Source organism: Octopus sinensis, linkage group LG10 (genome assembly GCF_006345805.1).
Source record: "Octopus sinensis linkage group LG10, ASM634580v1, whole genome shotgun sequence".
Classification (NCBI taxonomy): Eukaryota; Metazoa; Mollusca; class Cephalopoda; order Octopoda; family Octopodidae; genus Octopus; species Octopus sinensis.
This window is the reverse complement of record NC_043006.1, coordinates 11,320,669-11,341,392: the sequence shown is the minus strand read 5'-3', so window position 1 is coordinate 11,341,392 and position 20,724 is coordinate 11,320,669. Positions and strand designations below refer to the sequence as shown.

Sequence of the window (20,724 nt, the reverse complement as noted above, 5' to 3'; positions counted from 1 at the left end):
CACTTCTCATTACAGTTGCTGCCTTCATCTCTCATAGAGATTTTTCTAAGTAGCTAACGTGAATAAATATATGTTGAGAGAGTAATCTGAATGCCGCAGGGTTTAATTCTTTGTTTTTTTTTTGTTTTTCCAGAAAGCATTGATCAGACAGTTAATCTGTCCCTGATCTACAGTAATCGAGCTGCTTGTTCCTTGAAGATGGGTCAATGTCGCAACAGTATTTCAGATTGCACCACATCTTTGCAATTGGTTCCGTTTTGTGTGAAGCCCTTACTACGTCGAGCCGCTGCTTATGAAACCCTTGAAAAGTAAGATTTTCCCATTGACTTTTTTTTAATGTGGTGTTGTGGGTGAACTGGGAGAGTTTTACCTTCTGAATTTATGAATTAGTGATTGTTGTTTAACTCTGTTGTTGTCAGCTCTGACATTACAGCCATGACCACCTCGTTTTATTCAAATACTCTATCCAGGACATCATTATCCTAAGTAATTTTCTTTCCAAAAGCAGCAGGTGAAAGATTTGAGGGAGATTTTGGTTGCTATTTCTAGCAGGTTGAGCAACTAAGTCGGCGACTTCCTGGACTTGTGTAGATATGTGATGTGAAATGATGGTAGATGAAAGGATGGTGCTGTTCTGAGTGTGTGGAGGCCACCTGCTCTGATTGGCAATTAATTTGGTGTGATTAATTTAGAGTTTGAAATGGTAAAGGTTTATTGTGTTTTGAAGGAATGGATTTTCGTTTTGGATCAGGCCTCTGATCAAAGACATTCCAGCTGTGACTAACCTTATTTTGTCTCAGCCACAATTCATCCTAGACCATATTATCAAAGATAAAGTGATCATTACCAGCGTCACCTTAAAGAGCACCATCCGAGCGTGATCATTGCCGGAGTGGCTATCTGGCCTCCGTGCCGTTGGCAAGTAAAAGACACCATTGGAGCGTGATCGTTACCAGCATCGCCTTACTGGCACCTGTGCCGGTGGCATTATGTAAAAGATTCGAGCGAGGTCGTTGCCAGTACCGCCTGACTGGCCCCCGTGCTGGTGGCACGTAAAAAGCACCCACTACACTCTCGGAGTGGTTGGCGTTAGGAAGGGCATCCAGCTGTAGAAACTCTGCCAGATCAAGATTGGAGCCTGGTGTGGCCATCTGGTCCTTCAGCCCTCAGTCAAAATCGTCCAGCCCATGCTAGCATGGAAAGCGGATGTTAAATGATTATGATGATGATGATGATGATTGTTCCTGTTCTAATATCATTAGGTGTGAATTGACAGGCATTTGGCTATTATTTTAAGCAGATGGAGAAACTGTATAGGGGGTTCTTTGTTAGTTCATACATAAAAAGACCCATTCGGTGGTGTTACCCCGACTGATTCAGTGGATCATAGAACTTTCACCAATAAGTGTGAAGTAAGACTAATTGCCTCGATGCTAAGGCGGTAAAATGTTTAGCAGCATTTTGTCCGTCTTTACGCTGTTAGGTCAGTTTCCACCAGGGTCGACTTTGCCTTTCATCTTTCTCAAGTCATGGCGACTGATAAGGGCTGATTTCCCAGTATCCATGGCATATACATTCCCCACCTGAGTGGACTGGAGCAACGTGAAATGAAGTGCTTTGGTCAAGAGCACAATGCATCACCCGGTCCAAGAATTGAAACCACAATCTTACGATCGTAAGTCTAACGCTCTAATCACTATGCCATGCGCCTCCACAAGTTGAGCACTGGGGTCGATGCAATCGACTTAACCCTTCTTCTGAACTGGCTGACCTTGTGCCAAAATCTGTGACCAATATTGCCTCAATTCATTAGTAGCAGAGACTGTAATTAGTAGATTATTAAAAACAGGGTTGATATTGTACAAATACCTGTTGTAATCCGTTGGTGGTTCTGTTGAAATTCATCTGATCCTTTTGTTTATGATGTTTATTTTTTAGATATGATCTGGCTTATGTTGATTATAGACATGTGTTAGCAATCAATAACTCAGTGGAAAGTGCTCTGCAAGGTTCATCAAGGTTTGTATGAAAGTATTTTATTCTTATATTCTTTAATTCTTTTTTTTTTTTTTCAATCATTGGGTTGTGGCTATGCTGGGGCTTCACCTTTAATGGTGTTTAGTTGATTATATTGAGCTACCCATAAAGGCGGCGAGCTGGCAAAAACGTTAGCATGCCGGGCGAAATACGCAGCCGTATTTCGTCTGTCGTTACGTTCTGAGTTCAAATTCTGCCGAGGTCGACTTTGCCTTTCATCCTTTCGGGGTCGATAAATTGAGTACTAGTTACGCACTGGGGTCAATATAATCGACTTAATCCGTTAAAGAGGCGGTGAGCTGGCAGAAATGTTAGCGCGTCAGGCGAAATGCTTAGCGGTATTTCGTCTGTCGTTACGTTCTGGGTTCAAATTCTGCCGAGGTTGACTTTGCCTTTCATCCTTTCGGGGTCGATAAATAAAGTACCAGTTTCACACTGGGGTCGATGTAATCGACTCAATCCCTTTGCCTGTCCTTGTTTAGCCCCTCGTGGGCAGTAAAGAAATATATATTGAGCCACCCTTCAATACTTTGGTACTTAAGTTGGATTGGTACTTAAATTGGTACTTTTGGTACTTAAAGGGAGGTAATTGCTATAGAATGAAATTACAAAGTTTATCAACCGATCCACCAAGTCTTTCACTGGTCAGTTTCACAATTGGTCAACTGGCATCCAAAGTTTCTCCCCCATCCTAACATTCTGTCTCTCCTCTACATTCTCTAAGATCTAGTCAAGTGCATGACCCATGGCATTCCTCACTGAAGGCAGATATACCTTTCAACTGACAATGTTGGGAGTAACCTTTATGTTAGAAATTTTTAACATAGTCCAGACTGACCACCAATGGTCAGTTCCAAAGTTTTGGTGGTCCACTGTCAGTTTTTATCTTCTACTATGTTGAATAATGCATTTGAAAATAAGTTTATATTTGGTTGGCCATTAAGTTTCTTTTATGAAATTTATGTACCCTCCCCCTTTCTGAAAAAAAAGTTCTATATCCACAGATTTAGATCAACCTGTTTATGTCTTGGGGTCAGGTATCATGACCGTGGAACATTACCAGGTGTTTCCGGTTCAATCAGTAAGGTTTCTCTAGTTCCTCACCTGTATTTACAGTAGCACTACCTGCTCTGACCAATATCCCACAAATTCTTCCTTATTACCAACCTACATCATCGAATCATTGGTAAATCTATAAGAGTGAATATTTATTTTATGAGTGCTGTGTATTAAGTCTATAAAATCGTGCATAAAGTATATATATATTTAAAGTGCATTAAGTAGTCATTGTATTCCAATTTCTTTCACTTTTCAATGATTAGCAGGTGAGCGACTGTCTTTCCATAGAGACACAACACAGGTTATGTTTTCAGGTTTTTTGGATAAGGTTTTCAGAAATAACCTAATTGGTTTACCATTAATTCTTTGAAATATTCTCAGGTCCCACTAGTAATAATAATTATAGTAATAACTAGCACATAGTGCTAGTGCATGCATATACAGCTGCGTGCGTGTGCACATACACGCAAGTACTGTCCAAATCTCTGACCAATCACATACAGCTAGCTGGCATTCAATTGGCGTATCGAGTTTCGGGTATTTTGACTGGGTTTTGGATAGAAAATTCACAAAAGCGTCACTTCTATTGACTTTTTAATGGCTTTGCGGGGTGACTGGGGAAATGTAAGGATATGCACGACCACCCTTGGATGGTTTTGAATGACCATAGAAAGTGTGTGCCCTCTAAGTGAAAAATTGTGGATTTGTATAAAGGACACACACACAGACATTTTGCCGTTTATATAGAGAGAGATATGTTATATGTTTGAGGACATTTTGCCGTTTATATATATATATATATATATATATATATATATATAGATAATGATACAGTTGACAAGGGAAGTCAAAGAATGGATGGGCAGAGGGGAGATAGGGTAGCTTATAAGAATCTGGGACAGACATAGTTAAGTGTGGTAGAATTTATTTCTTTTACTACACCTGAGACTAGTGATATTTTTGTTTGTTCTCTCGTATGCATTGGTGACGTTTCCGTACCTATTTCTGCAAACCATTTGAAACAGGGATTACAGATTTTAGTTTTTGTTTCTCCTCTTATTTCAAAGATGCTCCCAAATCTTGATTCAGCAACACGGTTACTCTTGGCGGAATAAATTACCTGACATATATCCAATTAAGCCCTCAGACATTCCAGTTATCAAACAGCTTTCAGATTCAGATGGCACCACAGAGTCTTCAAAACCATCTGCTGCCCCTGTAAAAACAGGGGGCAACAAGAAAGGAGCTGAGAAACCGAACAAGAATGAAACTGGGAAATCCAACAAAACACAGACCCCTAATGTTGAGAAAGCAACTGTAACTCCTGTGAACACCCAGAAAACATTGTCTAAGGAAGAGGAGTTTGAGCAGCTTAAAGCACAAGGAAACCAATTTGTGAAAGAAGTAAGTGGGAATATTCTATTTTATATTATCTCTTCCATAAGGTTGACATTACATATATATATATATAGAGATAATTAGTAAAAAACCACCTTTTATCAATTGAAAATGAACAATTAAATTACACCATCTAGAAAATTACATATAATAGAAATATTAAACTTAAAATAGCTATAAAATACCAATGATTAACACGTGTCATTATTCTACCAATTATATACGTTTTTATTAATTTTTTGCAATTTACATAATCATTGGTATTTTATTGTTATTTTAATTTTAATATTTCTATTATATGTAATTTTCTAGAGGGTGTAATTTAATTGTTCATTTTGAATTGATAAAAGGTGGGGTTTTTTTCTAATTTTTTATATATATATATATTATATTGTGTGAAATTTGATTTAGTATTTCTAACTTGAATTTTTTCCCTGTAAGTTAGGATTAATATTCCCTCAATTAATTATTATATATATATATATTATATATATATATATATTATATATATATATATATATATATATATATTTATAAATATAATTTAGGGTTTAGAACAAGTTGCTTCACCATATACCGAAAATTTAGAAATAGCAGCCAAAGACAGCTAATTCTTTTTAACTACAAAATATGTGAGGTACCTCAAGTTTAAGGGACCCCATGTGATATCAGGTGGAAATCAATAGATCATCCAGGCCCATACATTAATGGGAGTGGCTGATGCAAAATCTACATTGCAGAAAGAATTAAAATTGTTAAGGAATCAAATGGAAATTGTAGTTGTGATACGTGTGCCGGTGGCACGTAAAAAGCACCATCCGTACGTGGTCGATGCCAGCGCCTCCTTGACTGGCCTCTGTGTCAGTGGCACGTAAAAAGCACCAACTGATCATGGCCGTTGCCAGCCTCCCCTGGCACCTGAGCCGGTGGCACGTAAAAAGCACCCACTACACTCTCAGTGGTTGGCATTAAGAAGGGCATGTAGAAACTCTGCCACATCAGACTGGAACCTGGAGCAGCCTCCTGGCTTCCCAGACCCCGGTTGAACCGTCCAACCCATGCTAGCATGGAAAGCGGACGTTAAACGATGATGATGATGATATGCTAAACCTGGCATAGTCGTAAAAAAGTTTTCTCTAAATGTATCCATTTCAAGTACTACCTACAAGAAAATTGGATCCCCCGTTTGCTGGTTGGGCTATTTCAGTCTTTTTTTTAATACTCTGGTCCATGGGAGATAACCCAACCTCATTAATGTTTTTATAGGTTATTTGTTAAATCTCGATATCTACGTTTCTTCATGTCCGTGTGGGAGAGAGTTTAATTTTTTTGTTTTCGTATAGAGTCCAATGACATATATATATATATATACACACACACACACATACATACATATATACACTCAGTCGCCATGATAGATCGTTAGCCACTACACACATTTTTTTTTCTGTGTCCCTTTCTGTATAAGAGCGTAGGCTCGAAATGTAAAAGACTTTTTCTATTCCTGGGCGTTATACTAATACATCTGTTTGTTTTCTACACCACCTGTCTTTGTCTTTTGTTTTTTTCCTGTAAACTCTCCCTATATATACACACACTCACACATATAGGTGCAGTTGTGGCTGTGTGGTTAAGAACCTTGCTTTCCAACTACCAACCACATGGTTTTGAGTTCAAGTCTACTATATGGTATCTTGGGCAAGAATCTTGTACTATTGCCCAGTGCCGACCAAAAGCCTGTGAATGAATTTGGTAGACTGGAAACAGAAAGAAGCCTGTTGTGTATATATATGTGGGGATGAAAGGTGTTGAGCGATATGTGTGTGTTATGTGTGTGTTTGTGTGTTTTCTCGTCTTGGCATCATGTGATAGTTGTAAATGAGCATCAGCAGTTTATATAGTCCTCCCTGGATGGGACACTGATCTGTCGCAGGGTTACTCAGTTTTATTCAGCCAAGCACACTTTAGGGATGTGAAATGAAGTGTTTTGCTCAAGAACACAATGCATTGTGGGGTACAGGATTTGAAACCACAATCTTATGGTCATGAGTCCAACACCCCAACCACAAAACCACGTGCCTCAACAATATATGAGGGTGTGCTGAAGAGTTCCTGACTTTGGGGCAAAAGAAAATACAGGAGCACCAGTTGAATTATGATTTTGATCAACATATTCCCGTCTCAGATTTATACATTTATACATTTATTGCAATGGTGTATAAGAACTTGGAAGGCCTCCAACCAGGCCTTTTGCGATACCCTTAAAGCCAGGAACATTTCAGCCCTCCCCCATCCCTGTATATGTGTGTGTGTGTGTGTGTGTATATATATATATATATATATATCATCGTGACCGCCCAGTCTATCAGATGTTGCTACACATCGCTGGTCACAATGCGCTTCAAATGACGCCACCCCATTGGCTAAGCGACCAGTCCAACGAGAAAGTTGTGGTGAAAGAATACAGCAGGGATTGCCGCCACCCCCTGCCGGAGCCTCGTGAAGCTTTTAGGTATTTTCGCTCAATAAACACTCACAACGCTCGGTCTGGGAATCGAAACCACGATCCTAAGACCGCGAGTCTGCTGCCCTAACCAGTGGGCCATTGCACCTCCACATATATATATATATATTTAAAAGTTAAGTATTATAAAAAAGTTCATAATTGTTTCTTACTAGTCTCAACAGAGTCCACGAGGTGGTGTTGTGTGTGGGAGCATAATGGCTGTCTTGTGCGTTGACTAGAATCGTTGGCTTGTTTTTTCAAGAAGAACCGAAACGTGTAAAATCTCTCAGAAAATTAAAATTTATCTTATATAGTGGCATTTTCAAGCTTCTTTTTTATGCCAGCCTCGCCTAGCCCCCGTGCTGGTGGCACATAAAAAGCACCATCCGTTCGTGGCCATTGCCAGCCTTGCCTGGCCCCCATGCCGGTGGCACATAAAAAGCACCATCCGATCGTGGCCATTTGCCAGACTCGTCTGGCATGTAAAGAGCACCCACTACACTCATGGAGTGGTTGGCGTTAGGAAGGGCATCCAGCCGTAGAAACATTGCCAGATGAAACTGAGCCTGGTGCAGCCTTCTGGCTTCCCGGACTCCAGTTGAACCGTCCAACCCATGCTAGTATGGAAAGTGGATGCTAAACGATGATTATGATGATACCCACTCGTATGCCACCTACACTTTATAAATATATATATATATATATATTATTTACGTATATTTTTTAATTAATTATTTTATTATTGTAGTTTATTTTTAACCTGAGGAGTGGCTATATTTATTTCGAAGTGATTTTGCTACTACTATTAATTTTTTTACTATAATTATTTGTTAAATATAGCCACGAAACACGTGTCGTTATTTTACCAATTATATACGTTTTTTATTATTATCTTGCAATTTACTTAATCATCGGTATATTATTGTTATTTTATTTTTTATATTTCTATTAAATGTAATTTTCTACATGGTGTAATTTAATTGTTCATTTTGAATTGATAAAAAGTGTTTTTTTCTAATTTATATATGTATATATATATATATATATATATATGTATGTATGTATGTATGTATGTATGTATGTATATATATATGTATGTATGTATATATGTATGTATTATGTATATATATATTATGTATGTATGTATATATATATGTATGTATGTATATATATATATTATGTATGTATATATATATGTATGTATGTATAATATATGTATGTATGTATGTATATATATATATATATATGTATGTATATGTATGTATGTAATGTATATATATGTATATATGTATGTATGTATGTATATGTATATATGTATGTATGTATGTATGTTATGTATGTATGTATATATATATATATGTTTGTATGTATGTATATATATATATATGTATGTATGTATATTATATATATGTATGTATATGTATGTATGTATATATATATATAATATATATATATATATATATATATATATATATATATATGAGGTGGTGCTGGAAAGTTTGTGGCTCTGAGTAAAAGAAAATACCGGAGGATCAGTTAATTGTGATTTTAATCAACATATTCCCCCTCTCAGATTCGCACATTTAAAGCAGCAGTCCTTCAGTTCTTTTCCAATCCTTGTAAAAGAACTTGGGAGAATGGACCTCAAAGCAGGCCTTTTGTGATACCCTTAAAGCCAAGCTGTTTCCAGCACCCCTTTGTATATGTAAATATGTGTTCTTAATTCTGGATGTTTAATTGTTGCAGGAGCAATACTCAAAAGCCATTGATTGTTACAGTCAGTGTATTCAGCTTTTCCCTGACAATGCCATTTCATATAGAAACAGAGCACTTTGCTACTTGAAATTAAATAAGGTAAGTTTTAAAACTATACTACTACTAATACTACTACTAATACTACTAAGGCGGCGAGCTGGCGGAATCGTTAGCTCGCCGGGCGAAATGCTTGGCAGTATTTCGTCTGCCGCTACATTCTGAGTTCAAATTCCGCCGAGATCAACTTTGCCTTTCATCCTTTCGGGGACGATTAAATAAGTACCAGTTACGCACTGGGGTTGATCTAATCGACTTAATCCATTTATGTGTTCTTGTTTGTCCTCTCTGTGTTTAGCCCCTTGTGGGTAATAAAGAAATAGGTATCAAAAGGGTTAAAGAAAATAATGATCAGAGGCTTTCAAACCATGACCATCCCTATTTTTTTCTCAGACTAAGTGCACTGAAGACAAAATTTTCGTAGAAGATAGATCAACTCTTTGAAATTGTATCTGAAGTAGATTCATTGTTGTTGTGGAACAATGTCTTGTTTATGTGTGACCCGTAACTGAATATGTTTATTTTACAGGCTTCGGAAGCTGTAGCTGACTGTGATGAAAGTCTCCATTTGGAGTCCAGCAACATCAAAACTTTGTTCCGACGTGCACAGGCGAACAAGGTAATTTAATGTTTCATTATAAAATGAAGGAATTCATCCAGGGGGGCCACTACTAGTGTTGCTTATCCGGATCTTTTCGCTTTGACTAGCAGATTTTTAAAATAATTTCTTTGTAACTAAACACTTTTAAACTTTGTATACTGGTAGAATGTGTTTATAAAACATCTTTTTCTCTTGGCTTTCTTGAGAAAATTCTGTAGTTTGTAAGATATTTGGTGTTTAATTTCTTGCATTTCGACAATTTCAACCAATCAATGACGTCTATTGAGGTGAAAACAATTACTGCTGCTGGTTGTCAACAACAATTATTTGTGGTGTCATATGAAATTGTCCCTCTTATTTATGAGAAAATAGATACCCTGTGGCCATAAACTGAGGGGTCACTCGTAAACAGAGCTGGATAACAAAACCGTTCCCTCTTTAGTGTCCACCCATAATTATGACCCTAGTATCAATCTATTGCATTTCAATCTGTGTTAGGGTTAGGGTTAAGGTTATCTTTTTTTCTTTAGAAATGTAAATAAACCCAATCTGTTTCTTAAACGAATATATAATATGTAATGTGTGCAACAGAGAGGGAAATTAAAACTGCATATGTTGTGAACTTAGAATATGTGTTTACTAATAAAAGTTTAATAACGATAATATTTTATTCATATGGACGTAACTGATATGAAATATGTCATAAATAACAGGAACAATTTCATATGATACCAGAAATAATTGTTGTTGACAACCAGCAGCAGTAATTGTATTCACCTCAATAGACGTCATTGATTGGTTGAAATTGCCGAAATGCAAGACATTAAAGACCAAATATCTTACAAACTACAGAATTTTCTCAAGAAAGCCAAGAGAAAAAGACGTTTTATGAACACATTCTACCAGTATATGAAGTTTAAAATTGTTTAGTTACAAAGAAATTATTAAAAAAATCTGCCGGTCAAAGCGAAAAGATCCGATGAATCGTTTCTATATCTTGATTTTCATTTTAACCATAAATATAAATTGAATGTTAAAATGATGATGATGATTTGATAGTGCTCTTTTCTTTAGATTAATCTTCTTTTTTTTTATTTTGTGTGTGTGTGTGTGGTATAATACTAACACCTCTGTTTCAAACCTTTGTGATTTTTATGCTGTTGTAAAAGAATGGTTTTCTCTGAAATTTCATTTTGCAGCTATTAAAGAATTACCGAGCCAGTATCAGTGACTTGAAGAATCTTCTTAACCTGGATCCAGAGAACAGCACAGCTAAAAAGGAATTAGAAATCGGAAAGAACCTTTGGAGACAGGTACAGTTGTTTTGTTTTTGCTTATTTTTTTATTTATACCAATGTTGTCAGTTCTTATTTGTTCCTTACATCGTCTTTTCCTCACTGTTTACTAGTATCAATAATTTTGGAGCACTGTCTTTCTTGGTGTTGGTTTTAAAAAATTTTTTTTATCGACCCCTCTCCCAATACTTAGTGTATCAAACTTGCTGTTGGAGATGGTGGTTAAAAAACCAAAAGCGACTGGGTTTAAAGATGTTCATTGAAATAACAAGTTGTCTTCATTGGTCACACTACTTTTGACATGTATATATCCATAGTACATTGGATTGCAGAACGACCTGCTGTGCTTACCTTCGATCGTAGGGTGACCTGCTGTGATTGAGGAGACCTATTTGGTCAAGTACATCAACATCAAAATAAATATCAAATGGAAATTGTAGTTGTGATACCAGTGCCGGCGGCACGTAAAAAGCACCATCTGAACGTGGCCGATGCTAGCACTGCCTTGACTGGCTTCTGTGCCAGTGGCATGTAAAAAGCACCAACCAATCGTGGCCGCTGCAAGCCTTCCCTGGCACGTAAAAAGCACCCACTACACTCACGGAGTGGTTGGCGTTAGGAAGGGCAATCCAGCTGTAGAAACACTGCCAAATCACACTAGAGCCTGGTGCAGCCTCCTGGCTTCCCAGACCCTGGTCGAACCGTCCAACCCATGCTAGCACGGAAAACGGACATTAAACGATGATGATGATGATCATCATCATCATCGCATGTTTACAACAGTGTCACATCTAGTAAGATAACAAGGTAATCCCATTAACAGGTGAGGTTAGGAAGGTAAAAGAGGAGGATGGAAGACTTGTACTGAATAAATTAAGAGAAGTTAAGAGAGGTTAAAAGCAATTAAGAACAAGACAAGAACAGGTGGAAAGCTTTTTTAGAAAATTCTTCTTTTTACTTTTTTTCACATTTCTGTCACATATCTTATTATTCATCACATTGTTATTCATGAACTGTTTACCATAATGTCGTACATGAACTAACTCTTTACTGTATTGTCACACATGAACTAGTGGAGGCACATGGCCTAGTGGTTAGAGCAGCGGACTCGTGGTTGAGGGATCGCAGGTTCGAATCTCAGACCGGGCGATGTGTGTGTTTATGAGCAAAACACCTAAGCTCCATGTGGCTCTGGCAGAAGGTAATGGCAAACTTCTGCTGACTCTTTCGCCACAACTTTCTCTCACTCTTTCCTTCTGCATCTTGCAGCTCACCTGCGACGGACCGGCGTCCAGTCCAGGTGGGGAACCTATACGCCAAGGAAACCGGGAAACCGGCCCTTATGAGCCAGGCATGGCTCGAGAAAGAACAAACAACACATGAGCTAATTGTTCACCATATTGCCACATGTTTTTTACTGTTTACTAACATTGTTCCACACCTTCACTGTTCACCCCGTTGTCACATGTGTCTTGTTGTTGTTTCTTCCAGGAGTTAAATGCCATGAAAGCCAATATGGATGATAACAAAACCACCAAAAACTGCAACAAATGTAGCCAAGAATCCCGGCCATCAACCAGTCCTGGCAGCAATAACAAGAAGAATTCTAAACAAAGAACTAGACTCCATGTTCATGATGTCGAAGATGATAGCTCACTGAAGTCTTCCTCAAAGTTACATGGCAAACATCACAAAAACTCCAAAAAGTCTGAGGGTAATTCAATAAAAATATTTGATTGTGGCATTGGTAGGATCGAGAATCTCACCAGGATCTACATTGCTGGTGTTTTTTGTTGGTTGTAATAATGAAATACAGTAAGGTGTTGTTACTTAATAAATCAGACTTTAGTGTTTCCTGTCTGTTAGAGCAATAAAATATAATGAAATATTGTTAATTAATAGACCAAACTTTAGTGTTTTGTGGGTAGCCACATAACTTCACCTAATTAGACTTTATCCTTATATTATTAACCATCTTACAAACAATAACTCTGAGCACCTTTTCGAACTCCACCTGTCTAACACCCGTGAACATGTTTACAAAGTCAGAAAACAGCACAGCTCCCATGACTTTCGGAAGCATTTTTTTCACGCTAAGAGTTGCTGAAGCATGGAACAAACTGCCGGCATCAGTTGTTAGTTGTCAGAGCACTGCATCCTTCAAAACTTCCATGCTTCCTGAGATTCGCCAACACTACACCTGATTTTCTCCCCTCCATACACACGCAAGCATGTATCTGACTCATACACTGTTCACTTCCCAGACATTTGTACATTACTGCATATGCTTTATATGCACTTTTGACAAGTTGTGGTGCACCTGAGCACTGTATACAATAATTTCATTATCTCTCTCTATATAAACGGCAAAATGTCTTTCTGTGTGTGTGTGCGTGTCCTTTATACAAATCCACAATTTTTCAGTTAGAGGGCTTGCACTTTCTATGGTCATTCAAAACCGTCCAAGGGTGGTCGTGCACATCTTTACATTTCCCCAGTCACCCCGCAAAGCCATTAAAAAATCAATAGAAGTGACTTTTGGGGAATTTTCTATCCAAAACTCAATCAAAATGCCCGAAACTTGATACGCCAATTGAATGCCAGCTAGCTGTATGTGATTGGTCGGAGATTTGGACAGTACTCGCGTGTATGTGCGCACGCACACAGCTGTATATGCATGCACTAGCACTATGACACGGTGTTGCCGGGTCATAGTGCTAGTTATTATTATTTTATTGACCCCTTTGTTAAGTAATGTAAGATTTCAACTCAGAACATATAAGTTCTTAACTAAATACCTAAGTATTTGGTTCTGATATTTACAACTTCTGCTACACTGTTTATTTTCATTTTTGTTTTTATATTTTAATTACCATTTTTTCTTTTTTAAAATTTTAATTGCTTGTTTCTTTTTGCTGCTCAGGTAAAGTTCCAGAAGGTTCACAGTCAGCTGGCAGCAACAGTTCCAGTAAAAAAAACAGATCGAACTCTGAAGTTGCTGGTCCCACTCCAGTGTCTGCCCCACATATAGATAAAGCTACTCCCTATGAGTTCCTGAAAGCTTGGAATTCCTTAAAAACACTAAATAATACAAAACCCTATGCAGATCTTCTGGCACAGATAACTCCCAAAGATTTACCAATGGGTAAGTTGGCTGGCATTATTAAATTTTTTTTTTTTATTCCCTTTTAGAATTGGGTCTGTGAGGCATAAATTTGGAGATGGTTTAACTTAAACCCTATACATTTAGTGGGTTCATTAAGTGTTATGTTTACTAATAGTATTTCTGTTTCAATAAATTAAAAAATGATTTTTTTCAGTACAAATTATTAAACTTTCATTAATATAAATGATTAATGAGCTCTTTCTCTCTCTCTCGTTTTCATTATGTTGTGGTATAAACACACACACACACGTATGTATATGTGTGTGTATATATATATTATATATATATATATGTATATATATATGTATATATGTATATATTTGTGTACATGTATATGTGTGTATATATATGTGTGTGTGTATATGTATATATAAATGTGTGTATATATGTGTGTGTGTGTGTGTATGTATGTATACACACACACACACACACACACACACACACACATATATATATATAAGTAAAGGCCCGTGGCTTAGTGGTTAGGGCATTTGGTTCACAATCGTAAGGTTGTGAGTTCGATTCCCGGCAACACGTTGTGCCCTTGAGCAAGACACTTTATTTCCACATTGCTCCAGTCCACTCAGCTGGCAAAAATGAGTTGTGCCTGTATCTCAAAGGGCTGGCCTTGTCACAATGTGTGTCATGCTGAATCTCCCTGAGAACTACGTTAGGGGTATATGTGTCTGTGGAGTGCTCAGCCACTTGCCCGTTAATTTCAAGAGCAAAGCTGTTCTGTTGATTGTATCAGCTGGGACCCTCGTCATCGTAACCGACAGAGTGCTCCTTTTATATATATATATACATATATATATAGTATGCATATCTTAATTCCATAAGATTATTTTTTTTATAAATGGTGCTGGTAGATGCCATATCCAGTTGAGTTGTTGCTGTTCCACTGGAGACTTCATTGTTCTGTAGTGTCTCCAAGACAAGTGAGTTTGGCTGAGCCCATCCATCGCTTTGCAGCATTACAGCTCTAATTTAATCCTTTATACAGTCTGCCCTTCCCTGAGGTGAAAGGCATTTGTTGCCAGTAACTGTAGAAGCTCCCTGAACTTTTCCAAACCGTTCTTACCCTGGCTATTATACTTTCAGAGCAACCGCCTCCCCTGCTAATTACATCTCCTAGGTGAGAAAAGCAATTAAGTACGTCTAATGAGCCATTCAGTTGTTTAAGAGACTCTATTTCCGCTGTGCTCATAGTATGTATTTCTCCAGCATGTCTTATATGAAGCATACTTTCTCTGTTAGTCTTTCTGTGATTCTGCTACACCTCTTGTGCGTCCGTAGTTAACAATTGGTGGAACAGACAGAGTTTATTTTTCTTCTTTTCTCTACAATGAGCAAAACCATTTCTAAGATATCAAGGTCCTGTCTTATTTCTACTTACTTTATCATCATCATCATCATCGTTTAACGTCCGCTTTCCATGCTAGCATGGGTTGGACGGTTCGACTGGGGTCTGGGAAGCCAGGAAGCTGCACCAGGCTCCAGTCTGATCTGGCAGTGTTTCTACAGCTGGATGCCCTTCCTAATGCCAACCACTCCGTGAGTGTAGTGGGTGGTTTTTATGTGCCACCTGCACAGGTGCCAGGTGATGCTGGCAACGGCCAAGATTGGTTGGTGCTTTTTCACGTGCCACCGGCATGCAGGCCAGTTGAGGTGGCGCTGGCAATGGCCACGTTCGGATGGTCCTTTTACGTGCCATCGGCACTGGTATCACAACTACAATTTCCATTGATTTTTGATTGATTACCTCAAGGCCTCTTGAGTCTAGGTTTAACATCCATGTCTGTAACTTTCTCTCAGATTCCACTGTAGATTCACTGATGAGAACTTGATCATGTCAGAATTACTATGGACAGTCAATCTGAAACTCCTCTGTGATGGCCTATAGGACTGTAATGAATAGGAGAGGACCAAGGACTGAGCCTTGACGGACACCTGCCTTCATTCTAAGCTTGTTACTGAAATCGTTGTTGACTCACTTTACTAATCAATGCTATATTTGGTTCTCTTTTTCAGTAATTAGCAACAAATTAGATGCTTCCATGTTAAACTTGATAATCCAGTGTGTGTCTGAACATTATGCTGATAAAGGTAAGTGTTCTCAATTCTATATGAATGTATATATATATATATATAAAGTTAATCCAAACATGAAAGCACAAAAAAACACAACAATGCAAGGACGTGGAACAAATATAGTATTATTGGACGCTCAGGAAAGAAGGAAGGTTTAATGTTTCGAGCGGAGCTCTTCGTTGGAAACATAGGAGAAGGAAAGATCCAGAGAAGGGAAGACAGAGGAAAAAGAATCGCCAACGGTACACACGCGCGCTCACATTTTGAATGTATATATATATTATAAATTAGGGTATCTATGAGATACCATCATGCTGAAAATAGCAGCCATGATCTGACTCTAAAACCAGTCAGATCAGCTGTAGAAAACCTGCCTCAATAAATTCTGTAAGCATGGAAAAGCAGACATTAACCCTTAAGTGTTCAGATTACTCTGTTAAATGCAATGCTTTTTCACTTAAATTGTTTTGAATTAATCATGCATTATCTTATAGCTTTGAGGTTTCAATGATGTGTTTATTTTTAGAATGTCAATGTAGGTTAGGTGTGAGAGGCTGGATCTGACCAGTTTGAACATAAAACAGGTAGAATATTTGGGATGGACATGGTCAGTTTAAACACTAAGGGGTCAAATGATGATGATTATGTGTGGAATCTAATCATTTAAGAGTTAAGGTACAGAGTGTGATTTGAAGGAATCTGGGTCCTATTTCTAGTAGGTTTGATGCCACAAATTGCTGTAGGATATTATTGGTTTTCTGTTTTTTGTTTTTTTTTTCATAAGAGAATATTCTTTGTTTTTGTATCTGGTCTGCAAGACACAAAAAAAAACCCCCCCCCCCAAAAAAAAAAGTGGAAATTAGTGAATTTGTTGAAATGTATTTATGGCAATATAACTTTCCCCAGACACAACAAAATATTCTTTGTCCTTTTTTACAGATTCTGCTGAAGTTGGTCTTGAATATTTGATAAACCTAACAAAAGTGGCACGGTTCCAAACAATCGCTATGTTTCTCTCTTCCAAGGAAAAATCTGGTAAGGATGGAAGAAAAACATTTTTTTCTTTTTTTGTTAATAATTTTTCTTTATTGCTGATTATTGGTGGAATCAGTGGATCTTTTCGGTTTGAACGGTAATTTTTAACATAAATTCTAGGTGCAGGAGTGGCTGTGTGGTAAGTAGCTTGCTAACCATCCACATGGTTCCGGGTTCAGTCCCACTGCGTGGCATCTTGGGCAAGTGTCTTCTGCTATAGCCCCGGCCGACCAAAGCCTTGTGAGTGGATTTGGTAGACGGAAACTGAAAGAAACCTGTCGTATATATGTATATATATGTGTGTCTGTGTTTGTCTCCCTAGCATTGCTTGACAACCGATGCTGGTATGCTTACGCACCCGTCACTTAGCGGTTCGGCAAAAGAGACCGATAGAATAAGTACTGGGCTTACAAAGAATAAGTCCCGGGGTCGATTTGGTCGACTAAAGGCGGTGCTCCAGCATCGCCGCAGTCAAATGACTGAAACAAGTAAAAAAGTAAAAGAGTAAAGAGTAACTAAAAAATTTTAAACTTCCTATACTGGTAGAATGTGTTTATAAAACATCTTTTTCTCTTGGCTTTCTTGAAAAAATTCTATAGTTTGTAAGATATTTGTTGTTTTTTTTTCTTCAATTTCTGCAATTTCAACCAATCAATGACCGTCTATTGAGGTGAAAACATTCTGTGTCGTATGAATATGTCCCTCGTTTAAGAAACAGATTGGGTTTATTTACATTTCTGAAGAAAAAAGATACCCTTCCCCCTAACCTTAACCCTAAACCTAACCCTAAAACAGATTGAAATGCAATAGATCAATATTTGGGTCATAATTATGGGTGACAATTTCATATGACATCACTAGAAAAACTGCCGTTAAAACCGAAAAGATCCGAATCAGTATAATATTTTAAAAAAAAATCTCCTTCGTGGTATTTACTTATGTCTCTTCATGTTCAGTAGTTCAAATCCTACCAGGGATGAGTTTAACTTTTGCCTTTCTGGGATGGATGAAATAAGGACCAGTCACTCATTAGGGTTACCTGAACTGAGTGTAACGTCCCCTGAAATTTGTAGCCATGTGCCAATGTTACAACCCAGTCATTACTAATTGTTGGCTGGTGGATAACAAAATCAGTTGAGCATCAAACAAAATACTTTGTGCTGTTTATTTAGTTGTATTACTCTGTCTTGAGCACAAATCTCGCCATGGTTGACTTATTTTGTATTCTTGTGGGTCAATAAAATAGTCAAGTGAATTAGGAAAGTTATTGAAGCATGAAACAAAGTCCCTTGTGGTTATTTGTTCTGATGGGTTCAAATCATTTTGAAGTTATTAACCAAATTTCTTTTTTTCTGGGTAAATAAGACAAAGAACCAGTTCAGGTGGCTGTGGAAGGAGCAGGTGGGTGGAATTTGTTGGAGCATCACACATGATGCCTTGAGGTAGTTGTTCTAGCTCCTTCATCATCATCATCATTTAACATCCGCTTTCCATGCTAGCATGGGTTGGACGGTTCGACCGGAGTCTGGGAAGCCAGGAGGCTGCACCAGGCTCCAGTCTGATCTGGCAGTGTTTCTACAGCTGGATACCCTTCCTAACACCAACCACTCCAAGAGTGTAGTGGGTGCTTTTACGTGCCACCGGTACAAGGGCCAGTCAGGCAGTACTGGCAACGACCACGCTCGAAAATGGTGCTTTTTATGTGCCACCTGCACAGGAGCCAGTCCAGCGGAACTGGCAACGACCTTGCTTGAATGTTTTTTCACGTGCCACCAGCACAAGTGCCAGTAAGGCAACGCAGGTAATGATCACGCTCGAATGGTATGCTAAATTCTTGGCAGACCTCTTCCATTGTCCAGTCAAAGATGCCTGAGAAGCTCTAGTGTGTCTTTAGCAAGATTTACTGTTGCAGCAATTTAGGCCAAGCTCTAGTATCTTTATCCTCCCCCCCCCCCCCCGCCTCAGAAACAAACAAACAAAACAAATAGATAGTCATGGGTGCTGCTCTTTCCATCTTGATGAAGTACAAAAGACCAAAAAAAAAAATCTGCTAGTCAGTTTTACCATCGATCCTTCTGAAGTCATTGGAATAAAATACCAGATACCAATCTGGGATGGTAGGTTGGCAGAAAGTGTTAAAATATTGGGGTATTTGTTGTGGTTCTTTTGTGTCCTGAGTACCCAAGTAGGGGTGGCAAACTTGTTTGTATCTATTTAGCTGAAAAGGTGATGTCTTATAAAAAGGGACCCAAAGAAAGTTGATCAGAAACTGTATTTGTATTTCCCACAAAAACTTCGGTTTCCCACAGTATTTGCCAAGGAAATCACCAGGGGACGTTTGTGGCCTGAGAATGAAGGAAGATGAATTCTAATTTATTTTTTTATTTGGTACCATTCATCATCATCATCATCATCGTTTAACGTCCGTTTTCCATGGGTTGGACAGATACATCTGATTTTCTTTTTTATGTAGTTTCCATGGAAAAAAAAACAACTATTTCTGAATTTTTACATAGGCATAGGTGTGGCCATATGGTAAGAAGTTTGCTTCTCAACCTTATGGTTCTGGGTTCAGTTTCAGTGTGTGGCACCTTGGGCACGTATCTTCTACTATAGTCCCAGGATGACCAATACTTTGTGGGTGAATTTTGTAGATGAAAACTGTGTGGAAGTCTATCATGTGTATGTGGTGTCTGTGTTTGTCCCCCACCCCCACCACTGGTGTTGGTTTGTTTGTGGTCCCACTGCATGGTATCTTGGACAAGCGTCTTCTATTGGGTCATCCCATAAATAATACTTCTTTTCATCATCATCATCATCGTTTAACATCCGTTTTCCATGCTAGCATGGGTTGGATGGTTCGACCGGGGTCTGGGAAGCCAGGAGGCTGCACCAGGCTCCAGTCTGATCTGGCAGTGTTTCTACAGCTGGATGTCCTTCCCAATGCCAACCACTCCATGAGTGTAGGGGGTGCTTTTTATGTGCCAGGCAAGGCTGGCAACGGCCACGATCAGTTGGTGCTTTTTACGTGCCACTGGCACGGAAGCCAGTCAAGGTGGTGCTGGCATCGACCACATACAGACGGTGTTTTTTACGTGCCAGGGTAGGCTGGCAACGGCCACGATCGGTTGGTGGTTTTTACGTGCCTTTTCAAAATTAAGATAAAGTCCTTTTTTTAATCTAAAATATACTCTCCTTCATTTTCTAAAATGCTCTTCCTGGTAGAATTACAAAGCCCCTCTTCCAAAATTCACTTGTTCATAACGAAAAATACTCCTCCCGTACTGTTCTGGCCTTGTATTTTTTTTCATCCAAATGCTTTTGCAGAATAAATAATAATCAGATGGGGCAATGTCTGGCGAGTATGGTGGGTGGGGCATCATTTCCCTTTCAAACTTCTTCAGCCTTTGGAATGTAATCCTTGCTGTATGTGGCCGAGCATTATCCTGATGGAAGGATACCTTTCGTCTTGAAACCAAAGATGGTCATTTTTCTTCTAGTGCTGACTTAAGCCACTCAAGCTGCTCACAGTAGACCTCTTTTGTTATCATTTGGTTTGGGTTTAAAAGTTCAAAGTGGACTAAACCTTTCATATCCCACCAAACAGATAACAACACCTTATGTGGGTGAAGACCTTCTTTAGCCTGGGCTGCTGGTGTTTCTCCTTTCCCTACCCATTGTCTTTGGCATTTGACATTTTTATAGAGAACCCATTTCTCATCAC

The 20,724-nt window shown here is 38.4% G+C and overlaps 1 protein-coding gene across 4 annotated transcripts in view; it reads left to right on the top strand.

The window, feature by feature from the left end:
* Positions 1-20,724, top strand: part of LOC115216524 (sperm-associated antigen 1) — a 74,754-nt gene that overhangs the window by 52,528 nt on the left and 1,502 nt on the right. For 3 of the 4 annotated variants that reach the window (XM_036506280.1, XM_029785972.2, XM_029785973.2), the window contains 10 exons: positions 134-308; positions 1,939-2,019; positions 4,164-4,500; positions 8,747-8,854; positions 9,342-9,431; positions 10,613-10,726; positions 12,200-12,422; positions 13,632-13,853; positions 15,906-15,980; positions 16,905-17,000. In XM_036506280.1, the coding sequence (XP_036362173.1) occupies positions 134-308; positions 1,939-2,019; positions 4,164-4,500; positions 8,747-8,854; positions 9,342-9,431; positions 10,613-10,726; positions 12,200-12,422; positions 13,632-13,853; positions 15,906-15,980; positions 16,905-17,000 (1,521 nt within the window). Of the gene's footprint in view, positions 1-133; positions 309-1,938; positions 2,020-4,163; positions 4,501-8,746; positions 8,855-9,341; positions 9,432-10,612; positions 10,727-12,199; positions 12,423-13,631; positions 13,854-15,905; positions 15,981-16,904; positions 17,076-17,897; positions 17,918-20,724 lie in introns of those variants that run through there. The other variant, XM_036506279.1, reaches the window with a different exon arrangement.